Genomic DNA, 11,139 nt, shown 5'->3' with positions numbered 1-11,139 from the left:
AGGAAGGAAAGAGAAAAATGAAACCTAACCCTTGTACCTTTGTCTACTTTCTAAATTTACTCATTAAACTGTCCAAAATTATACTGACAGCTATTTTCTCCTGTATGCGGGTACTGGATGCTAGTTTGTATTGTGCTTGGAAATTCTTAAAATTAATGTTCTCAAGCTGTATCTGTACTAGAAATTCTTCCGTTTTAAAGTACGGTGAGAATTTATCGATCGAATTTACTTGATCGAAAAATTGTGAACTTAACGTGAAATCTGCTACAGAATTTAGGAATGCAGATGTTAATTCCTTAAATCCTTCAATCACAAAATGTACATAGTATAATGATTTTCCAGGAAAATCCTTGACTTGAATACATGAATTATATTATTAAAATTATGGGATTTTTCTTGGTCACTACAGGTTAGATGACCACTTTCCATTCAAAAAGTAACAAAATTTTGACAAAGTGTTTTTTATTTATTTTTAATGACGAGAGAGGATATAATTGGTATCTTGAATAACTAAGGGGTTGTTCCGCAGCCATAAAAACTCAAAAAAAGGTCATTTGAGTTACAATTTTATTTAAGTTTATGTTCTTTAAGTTTGAACTCGAGTTTGAGACTAAAACTCGAGTTTAAGTTTCTCCTTCAACTCGAGTTCAGAGACTCGAACTTAAATTAATCAACCATATTTTTTCTATTCTTAAAAATGTTATCACTTTTTCGTTTTAATTCTGATTGAGATGATTTTTTTTCTATACGTTGACAACGAAAAGATGAATAAAACCCCACCCATATACCCTATTAAAATTTTCCATCACCATTGAGTTTTTATTAAAATACTATATAAATACAAATTTAAGTTTTGACTCACTCAAACACAAACTCAAAAAGATTCTTATTTCAAACTATAACTCAAATGTACACAACCAAACACAAACTCAAGTTACAACTTCAACTTAAGTTATAACTCAAACTCAACTCAAGATCTTCACTCAAGAGTGCCTAACTCAAAAATGTAAAAGAACAACCCCTAAGACATCTCAAGTAAGTTGGCACACAATATTAGATGCCCCATCATTTAGCAAATCTTGCATTCTAATATTATTTTAAAATAAAAATAAAAATAAAAAAGTAGATACAAGATATAAAATGCAACCCCAACTGAGGCAAAGCAAGAAAAAAAAAAAAAAAGAACAACTCAAAAAGAGAAAAAAAAAACCTAGCTTCAAATGAAACTAGAAGGTTGTACAATAGGTCAAGGAAAGGTATCCCTCACTTACATAAACACATACACTATAGTCAATTTAGACAAACAATAAAACCCAACACCCATATTACTCCATATTTCAAAATCGAAACTAATTTCATCATCAACATCAATAAATTTTATCATACACCAAACACCTAACATCTATAATACTCAAAACCATATTACTCAAAACATAAAACTTAAACAAATTTCATCATCTACCAAACAATAAGAAACCAGTATTCACATTACTCAAGACTACAAAACCTAAACAAATTTCATCTCTACCAAACAAATTCAAGACAAACAACAAAAACTCAACATCCATAAAACTCAAAACCACAAAACCTAAACAAATTTCATCATCTACCTAACAAATTCAAGACAAAAAATAAAAACCCAACATCCGTAATACTCAAAACCACAAAACTTAAGCTAATTTCATCATCAACCTAATAAATTTTACCAAAAAACATAAACTCAACATCCATGTTACTCAAATTTATACAAAAAAGAGAAGATTAATGAAATTTACTTGAGGTTTTTCACGGATTTGTGGACAAGATGGTAGCAGTTGACGGCAAACAGCGGCGAACGGAAGGAAGAATGGCAGTATTTGGGCTGGTGGCGCAACTTGGGCAGAGGGATTTGCATAATGGGCCGGCATTTTGATTTTCGAGTGAATTTTTGCAAAATGAAAGTTCAAAAGGGTTTAAAAACAAATTTAGACGACGATTCCATATAAATCGTCGTTATATATGAGAACACTAGATGACGGTTTTTATAGAAATCGTTGTCTAAACTTGACAGCTTGGATGACGCGTTTTAAGTGCACTTTAGACGGCGGTTTCTCCATAAACTGTCATTCATAAGAGTCGCTAAATGTCAAGTTTTTTGTAGTGTTTGCAGACTTAAAAGATTCATATTGTAGGGACAAATTAAAATGGACTCTTTCGAGTGTCCTTTTTTTATCTTCCCCTGTCTCTGTCCCTGCCCTGTTCTATTTCTTTGTTCTTCATCCCCTGTTTTCCCCTGTTTTAAATGTTGGACCACACCTTTAAATGGACTGTTTCAAGATTTTTTTTTTTCTTGCATAATAAAGTACCTCAGTGTATGTGGATGCCGTGCCTATGGATGCTTTTATTCCCATACTCTGGACGTTTTTTTTTTTTTTTGGGCAAACATAGATCTATAATTAATGAATGATGTTATATTCTTCGTTTTGAAAAACAATTTGGATACTATGGCTGCTAAGCACAATCAATAATATAAGATGGACTCTATATTATGGGATGTACCTTCTATTAGTAGGCGATATTCACCGCTACCGGTGCTCTATAACATTGTTTTCTTTTTTATTTCGTTGTTCTTATTTGTGCGCTCTGACTAAAGTCCGACCAAAGAAGCACGAAAGGATGTGGCCATAGTTGAAAAACCACAATACCATGAAAATGACAATAGTGTCTAAAATAACACAAAAAATCAATCAACGACTTCAGTATGAAAATGGCGACGTGACATAAAAATGGTCTTGCCTCACTTAACATGGAGAAATTAAAAATATATTAGACGACATAAATGGGCAATAAACCAAAAGACGACATCAAGTTATAAAACTAATGCATATAAAACAACACTAATCAAATCAGTAAACTGTAGAAAGAAAAATGTGCATGGAACTCGTGTTCAATACACACACATACATTGCGATTCTCGTAAAAACAATAACAAAACAGAAAAAAAAAAGAACGATAAAAGTAGAAATAAAAAATATTTGGAAATAGAAAAACGAGAATAATATGAATAACGGTATGTTTGAAGGGATAAACTAAAAGAAATTGCATTTTGCGGACCTCTTTGAGGAATGTGGGAACGGAAAGCTTACACATAAAAGTTTGTTCAAATTAAAAGTTTATTTTCAAGAGAAATATTGCTCAATACTGTTTTGTTTTTGTCAATTTCCAGGAAACAAATGGAGATTTTTTTCTTCTTTGGGGACATATTACATGCTGTTTTATAGAGCACAACAAATAAATATATCTTAATCCATAGTGGTTTATTTTACTAATGTAAACAAACAGCTGCATTACTATCAGGGACAAGCTACTTCATTTTCTTCGCAGATTTTTTTTTCAATAGGTGACAGGTCATAAGCAATTGGAACCAAGTGCAAATCGTCTTTTCTACGAATCGTTCCGCCAAAAGACTCGGTCATGTCTAGGTCCTCATGTTTCCTTCCATTGGGGAGCTTCCAATCAAAATGATAGAGCAACATTGCAAGAGGAAGCTCGATATTTATCACACCGAACGACATACCGGGGCATATTCTTCTCCCGGCCCCAAATGGGATGTACTCAAAGTTTGTTCCTTTGTAGTCAATAGGACTATCAAGAAACCGTTCCGGAATGAAACTATCGGGCTCATCCCAATACCTAGGATCTCTTCCAATTGCCCATGCATTAATGATGACCCTAGTTTTCGCGGGTATCTCAAAACTATTAATCTCACACTTTTCTCTACATTCTCTTGGAATAAGGGCAGCAGAAGGATGCATTCTTAGTGTCTCTTTGACAACAGATTTCAAATATGTCATCTCACTAATGCATGTTTCATCCACCGACCCTTTTCTATGAAATACTTCTCTCACCTCATTTTGTGCTTTCTTCATGACTCTTGGATTCTTTATCAATTCTGCCATTGCCCAGTCCAAAACGGTAGCAGATGTCTCAGTCCCAGCAGTAAAGATGTCCTGAAAGTTAAAAAGTGAGTGGTGTTATCTAACTAAACTTTGGGGTATGTACTTAACATTTGCGTACAGTTCTCACCAAAAAAAAAAAAAAAAAAAAAAGTAAACAGTTTCCAAAAAAAAAAAAAAAAAAAAAAAAAAAAAAAAAAAGAAAAAGGAAAACTATAAACATTTTTGGCCGTAGCCGATCAATCCCATTTTTTAGAACAATTGCCCATCTATACCTTGAATTATAAGTTTTGGAAGCAAAGCAACTTGAATCTATAGACATGTACATTTATGTTAATATTTGTAGCTAGAGCCGAATTGACAAGAGCTCCAAATTGTTTAAGATGGAGTTTACGAAAATATCAAACATTTTAGTTTGATTTCAAAATTTTCGGAAGGCAAGTCAATCTAAAAACCTTGTCCATGTTTATTATATGCGCAAATATAAATGTCTTGCATAATAGTATATGAATATATATAATTAACAATGTATTGATTGGAATCCTTACCATGATTATTGCTTTAAGATTGTCAGTTGTAAGAGAAAACCCAAGGTCGTTGTCATGAAACTTTAGAAGAACATCTACCAGATCTTCTGTGACTGTTTCACTTTCACCACTTTTTTCTGCTGACTTCCTCTTGTTATGTTCCTTGATGATGTTCTCAACTATCCTGTCAGACTTTTCGTGCAGCTTCTCGAGTTTAGCCCTTGTGCCGAAGATAAGAGGATCAAGAAAACCAAAAGAAGGAAACACATCTGCGAGATCGAAACCTGATGATAACTTTATAGCTTCCACCATGATTGATATGAACTCCTCTTGATCTTCGCTTTTCTTACCAAAAGCTGCTCGTGCAGTGATGGTATAAGTTGAGGAGTAGATTCTTTGAGTGAGATTGACAGAGGAGCCAACATTTGAAGCAATCCATTCCATGAGATTAAGCATCTCTTCTGCTCTAATGGATCTAAAAGATTGAACTCTCGCCGCACTCAAGAGCTCCTGCGTGCATATTTTTCGCAGTTGTCTCCAATATTCGTCATATGGAGAAAACAGAATGTCTCTTGAATTATAGAACATGATCTCTGTAAAAAGAAAGACTGGCCTAGAAGCAAAGCTGGCGTCATGATTTCTCATCACCTCTTTCGCAGACTCCGGCGATGAAACCACTAATGTTGGAACCTGTCCAATTCGTATGTACATCAAGGGTCCATACTTCTTGGCCAAGTCTCTTAGTGCATGATGGGGCAAAGAGCTTAGAAGCTGGTGCAAATTTCCTATGATGGGCAACTTCCATGGTCCCGGGGGGTATTTTGAAGAAGAGTTTATAGTTTTTGATGATCTTTTCAATATGTTTAACACCATAAACACAAAGAGGAATGAGCTGAGAAGTATTGAAAAGGAGGGGAGTTGGAGATCCATTAAGAACTGAAGAGAATGATTGGACTAAAAGAGTAAATGGGCTGCAATTCTTTCTTTCTTCAGGCTGTTAATATAATTCCTTTGTTATATATCTATAGATGTCTCAACTTCATTGACTTTTACCAAACAATGCCAAGTTTGGACATATTAGCTGGCTTATAATAAACATTTGCATTTAATTATGTTATGATTCTCTGCAAATTTGATACCTACAAGATAATCACTTTTTAATGGAGGCGATGCTAAATACAAGATGATGACGGAAGAGAGTAAAAACAATTTAAAAAAGGTCACTTGCAATAAAATAACTAAAAAAAATATTCAGTATCTTTCTTTAATTTTTGTATTAGCACTCCAAGTGTCGGTGCACATACATGAACAGCAGTTTTATGTGTACATAAAACAATCCCCCATTTGTAATTAGCCATGCCGTGTTAATTTTTCCTTTGTTTGACGTGTTGTTTTACTCAATATTATTGGCCTAGTTATATCTAAAGTGGAAAATGATTCCTTCAGGGACGTCTGATGAAATTGGAACCATACAGAAAATGTATATTTGATAGGATTATGCTAGTTATGCTAGTAATTAGTTAGTGGGATTTCTGTGATGTGAGAATTAGTATAAAAGAGTGTTAGAATAGTAAGTGAGGAGGGAATTAGGGAACTGAAGTGTGACTTAGTCTCTAGGGAGAGATCAAAGCCTCTTGAAAGCTTTGAAACTATCTTGCATTTTATTATTTTTGTTTTACTTCTTCAATACGAAAATCAGTTCAATTTCTTCTATATCTTTGTTCTTATCAAGTGGTATCAGAGCATCGACCTTGGCATCATTGCTAAAAAAAAACAATATGTGAAGAACACCGAGACGAAGCGAGGTAGTTGGGGATGAGTTGGGATTGGATCAGAAGTTTTTATCCCATCCAACTGCTATTGGAGGTTCGAGGTCATCGGTTGGAGTTGCCAATATTCGATGGAACTAACACTGATGGATGGTTGTTTCGAGCAAAGCAGTGTTTTGCCATGAATTGGATGGCGGATTAAGAGAAATTAGAGGCGTCAGTGGAAAATTTTGGTGGAGAAGCACTAGCTTGGTTACCGTGGGAGGACGGACGACAGCCGAACTGGTGCTGAACTAAGCTTAAGACGCTTTTCCTTGATAGTTTTGGTCTTCACAAGAGGAAACATGAAGAGTTCTTGAATTCCGTGAAGTTGACGCCGATCCGACTGATTTTTCACGATCTGGTGTGAAATCACTCAGATATGAAACAAACAGTGGCGATTTGGTAGCAGAAATTGAGAACGCCGATGAAATCGTGGTTGGGGTTCGACACTTCAGCGAGAATGGGGCTAGATCTAGGAATGTTGGTGCAGCTTCCGGTGCATCGCAGGCTGGACTCAGCGATATTACTGCGATTGAGTCCAAGTTTGGCGATTAGGGAGCTGGACTTTAAAATTCCAACAGGATTAAAGCCTAATCGAGCAAGATCTGGACTAGCTCTGGTCATTTCTGCACAATTGGGGCTGGGCGTCACGATTTCTATGAGTTCAAGGCTAGGTCTTGGTCTATCGGTGTGGATAGGGGCATCTCAGGGGTTGTTCTCGGCCTAGGTGAGGGGCCGGAAGTGACAACGATGATGTGCGATGATTTGGCTGCCATTTGGACCAACTTTCATATTTTTGTGGCGGTTGCGGCTGATTCCGGTGTGGCTGCGGAAGATTTCAATTTAAATGGAGTAAGGCCCCAGAGTTCCGACGCCAATAAGGTTGTTTTTTGTACTTCAGACGTCATTAGGACTGTTCCCAACGAGGGCAGGTCCAATTTTAGTCATGTTGGCCAGCGAATTGAAAATTGTATGTATGGTTTTATTCCTTTCCAAATTAGCAATAATGCACTAACAATAAAGAACCTAATAAATCTTCTTTTGCCAAGTCTTATTCTCTTCATCGTCACTGTGCGACAATGAGCTTCGACCTTCGATTCGTGACGATGACGAGCCACACTACAAGCTTTAACCTTCAATGCGTGAGTAGAGAGATAGTAGCGGTGGACTCCTTGTCATTATGTCCGTCGCGATCTCGGATCACGGAACTCGGAGATGGCAGCGTTGGGACTCCAATTTTTGACAATAGCCAAACCACGCAATTTCGATGATCGTCGTTGCCGCCGGGATCTTTGTCGCCACTTTTGTCACTCCCTGAGCAGAGAGAGAAAAATTGGAGGAGGATGAGAGAGAAAGAGATAGATCTCTAATCGACTTCCTAGCTTCGACAACATGGCGGCGAATCTCCAGGCATCAACGAGGAATGTAACTTATTTCTGACGAGCCACAAGAGTTAAATAAAAATAATAGATACACATATGTAAAGTTTCAAAACAATTTTAGCGAGAACTATATTAAAAAATTTTATCTAAAGGCTCAATCGTACACTTCATGCTGGAGAACGTAATGTTTTGGTATATACTTAAGATTCAAGATCATAAGTATTTAATCAATTTTAAAAGATACACCAAGCCTTAATGCAGATGATCATGAAATACGTAATGATGATAATAACATGGATTGGTTGTCACTCTAAGAAATAACGAAAGCATATTATGTCCTACTAGTAAAATGTGCAATTGAAAATGAAATATTATAACCACATGTCTAAGTGTTTAGCATAGGAAGACTTGTCCTATAGATGTAAGTATTTAAATCATGGAAGCCAAGCGTACTACAGTATCAGTCGTATAAAGTTTAAAATAGTATAGAACTTAAATGTGGAATTAATTGTTGTTGGTATCCATAATCCCCTTGTTGACTCCATCGCTCATGCTCCACCCTGCCAACCCATCATGAGGGTTTAAGTGGCGGGCTTCTTGCCCGAATTACCTACAACATGAACAACATGGGTGAGCCTTCGCTCAGCAAGTATGAACTTAATCTCTCAAATAGTTAAATGACAAATGCTATGCATGACCGATTATGAATAGTCTGATTATTAACTACATTTTATGGGCCCTATGTATGTACCGAATGCGCGCGGCCAATAAGGTGTCAGGGGAGCGACCCAAATATTTTATACCGATAAAACCCAAGGTCATCATATAGATCGTTCATCATTTCCCTACCTAGTGAGGGATGATACGACACTTAAATTATCTTTTCTTTACCATAGCCTCTCATTAGGTGAGAATGCAATTATGGTCATGGTTCATAGTCAAAACTTAATATTTAACTTGTAGAGGCAATAATACATCAATAAATTATTATCATGACATCTCAAATAATGCATTGATAGATACAATAGCACATCAAGCAACAATCATTCAACAACATCAAACAATTCACAATCATATGACATCTTTTTTAAAAAAAAAACAAAAACAGGTTCCATGCTGTAGGTGAGGTTCCATGCCATCAAAGTCCGCCGCCACCGCCGCCGCCCTTTGCCGCTGTTTATCTTACCGTTTTCAGCCCCCGTTTCAGTGGGTTTGAAATTTGTAAGTATTTATGTAATTATTGTATTTTTTAGTTTAAAATGTGTGAGTTTTTTGTTATTTGAATTGTGTATAATTATGGATTATAAATCTTGAAGTTTGATTTACAGATTTTAGAATTAGTATATAATTTGAAATTTGGATTATAGACTGAATTTTAGATTATGAATTTTGAGATTGTTGAAATTTGATATTGAGATTGTTGAAATTTTAAGATTATAATTTGATAATTGTTTTGGATGGCACATCTTGCAGTGCCAAAATCTTTTAAAAGCTGTTTTTCTCAGGTTTGAATTTTTAGATAATAAGAAAAATATGTCATTATGATGCCGAAATTTTATTAAAATCTATTAATTTTAAGAATTTAATTAATAAGAATTAATTATATTAATAGAAAGAAAATTAAAAATTAATTATAACATTATGAGTGCAACAATAAAAAATCTGCTACAAATCAACAAAACTGTGGCAGTCAAAAGTGGTCTAGCTTCCATGGCAGAAAGTCATACTCCCAATATCATTTCAATATGGTAATATTAATTTGCATACTTGTTAAGTTTTTTTTTTCACTTTGGCTTAATAATTATTGTAACACGATCAACTTGATTAGGAAAATCCCGAGACTCATGAGCTAAGATTATTAATTGACAATTATGGTGACATACACCGTCATGGGTAGAAGTTTGTCAATCCGGACACGGAACAGGCATTTGTAAGTAATGTATGCCAGTTAGATGATACTTCTTTTACCCACAATTTTTAATTTACTTTTTTTTTTTAAGGCGGCCGTTGAAATTCTTTATTCTTTCCCTATGTTCAGTACTATTGAATATGCGACTTTGCTACCATTAACCAGTGCTTGTTTGACACGATCAAATTTTCGCAGGATTATGTCAAAAAAGTTCAATTAGTGCTTGCAGACAAACATATATAATGAAATGCAAATCCTGAGACTTTTATAACAATATATTGCAAATCATATGACATATAATTTTTCCTATAGATATGGACATTGATCATTTTACACACAAATAATTATAGTCCTTTTAATTTATAAATTCAAATTAGTAAAATTAACGAGATTAAAAACTAATAAGACTTCTTTACAAATAGTAAGACTTAGAAGTTGGGATCAAGAGAAGATATGTACCAAATGGCGATGAGTGACTGAATGTTAGTTTTAGTGCACGTGTGACCAACCATGTGAGAGAAATTGGATGTGTATCATAAATAAAAATCATACAATTAAACAATGTGGATTAAGGCATTTTTTGTTTTGTGAAATATAAAACGGCATGTAGGATAATAATGTACAAAAAGAAAATATTTTGTAACTCCATAGTGATTATGGTTTATCTTCTGGTCTGTATTACTGTAATGACTGAGAAAATTCCAGACCTTAAATAATACAATTCATGTATTTTTAAGCCAAGGATTTTCTTAGAAAATATTATGTTATATTGTGAATGGAGGATTTATGGAATTAATATATGTATTCCTAAATTCTATAGCAAATTTCATGTTAAGTTCATGTTTCGATCAAGTAAATTCGATCGATAAATTCTCGCCGTATTTTAAGGCGGAATAATTTTCAGTACAAGTATAGTTTGAGAATCTTAATTTCAAGAATCTCTAAGCACGGCACGATGTTAGCGGCGTATAAAAAAAAAACGCACTGGCATTTTAAAAGAAGAAAAAAATCCTTAATTGCTAGACAGTTAGGTTAAAGTCGCAAGATAAATACCTATAGTAGATGGGTACAATATGAGCTCGGGAGTTGACACTGTCAGAAACGTCATTCTCGGGATAGAATACAGAAAATTAAAATTTAGAATTTGTTCAGTCTAAAATTAATTTTAAGACTTGAAACAATTTGAAATATTACGCGAGTAAGAATATAAAACAATATTGAATTATTCAGAAATTAATATTGGACTGTAAGTAGTAGATTAACTTACGTGAGCTAAACTAATTACCTCTAATCAGTATAAATTTAATCTGTTTAGAGGAAATAATTGAGGATAAGATCAGGCACGTAATCTTGCCTTAATCAGATACTTTATATAGTGAAATTTTTAGGGTTCTTACACTTTCTTTCTCTTATTCTCGCTCATTCTCTCTCTCCTCTCACATTCTCTCTCACACAAACCATCAATGGCCAAATACTCAAGTTAAGATTCCGACCTCCATTTTTGACACCGCCGGTGTCAATAGAAAGATCTCGACGAGCTGAGTTCAACGACATGCGGCACGACCTCCAACCCCG

General features: G+C 34.8%; 1 protein-coding gene across 1 annotated transcript; it reads right to left on the bottom strand.

Moving 5' to 3' along the window:
* Positions 1–3,176: 3,176 nt before the first annotated feature.
* Positions 3,177–5,433, bottom strand: LOC21412219 (cytochrome P450 71D11). Its single transcript, XM_024174130.1, has 2 exons — positions 4,484–5,433; positions 3,177–3,989 (listed from the first exon to the last, which is right to left on the bottom strand). The coding sequence occupies exons 1-2, from the start codon at positions 5,390–5,392 to the stop codon at positions 3,333–3,335; spliced, it is 1,566 nt and encodes a 521-aa protein (XP_024029898.1). The 5' UTR covers positions 5,393–5,433; the 3' UTR covers positions 3,177–3,332.
* Positions 5,434–11,139: the final 5,706 nt, after the last annotated feature.

This window comes from Morus notabilis, unplaced genomic scaffold (assembly GCF_000414095.1).
Source record: "Morus notabilis unplaced genomic scaffold, ASM41409v2 Scaffold623, whole genome shotgun sequence".
Classification (NCBI taxonomy): domain Eukaryota; kingdom Viridiplantae; phylum Streptophyta; class Magnoliopsida; order Rosales; family Moraceae; genus Morus; species Morus notabilis.
The sequence above is the reverse complement of the archived record's forward strand: the minus strand, read 5'-3'. Positions and strand labels throughout refer to the sequence as shown.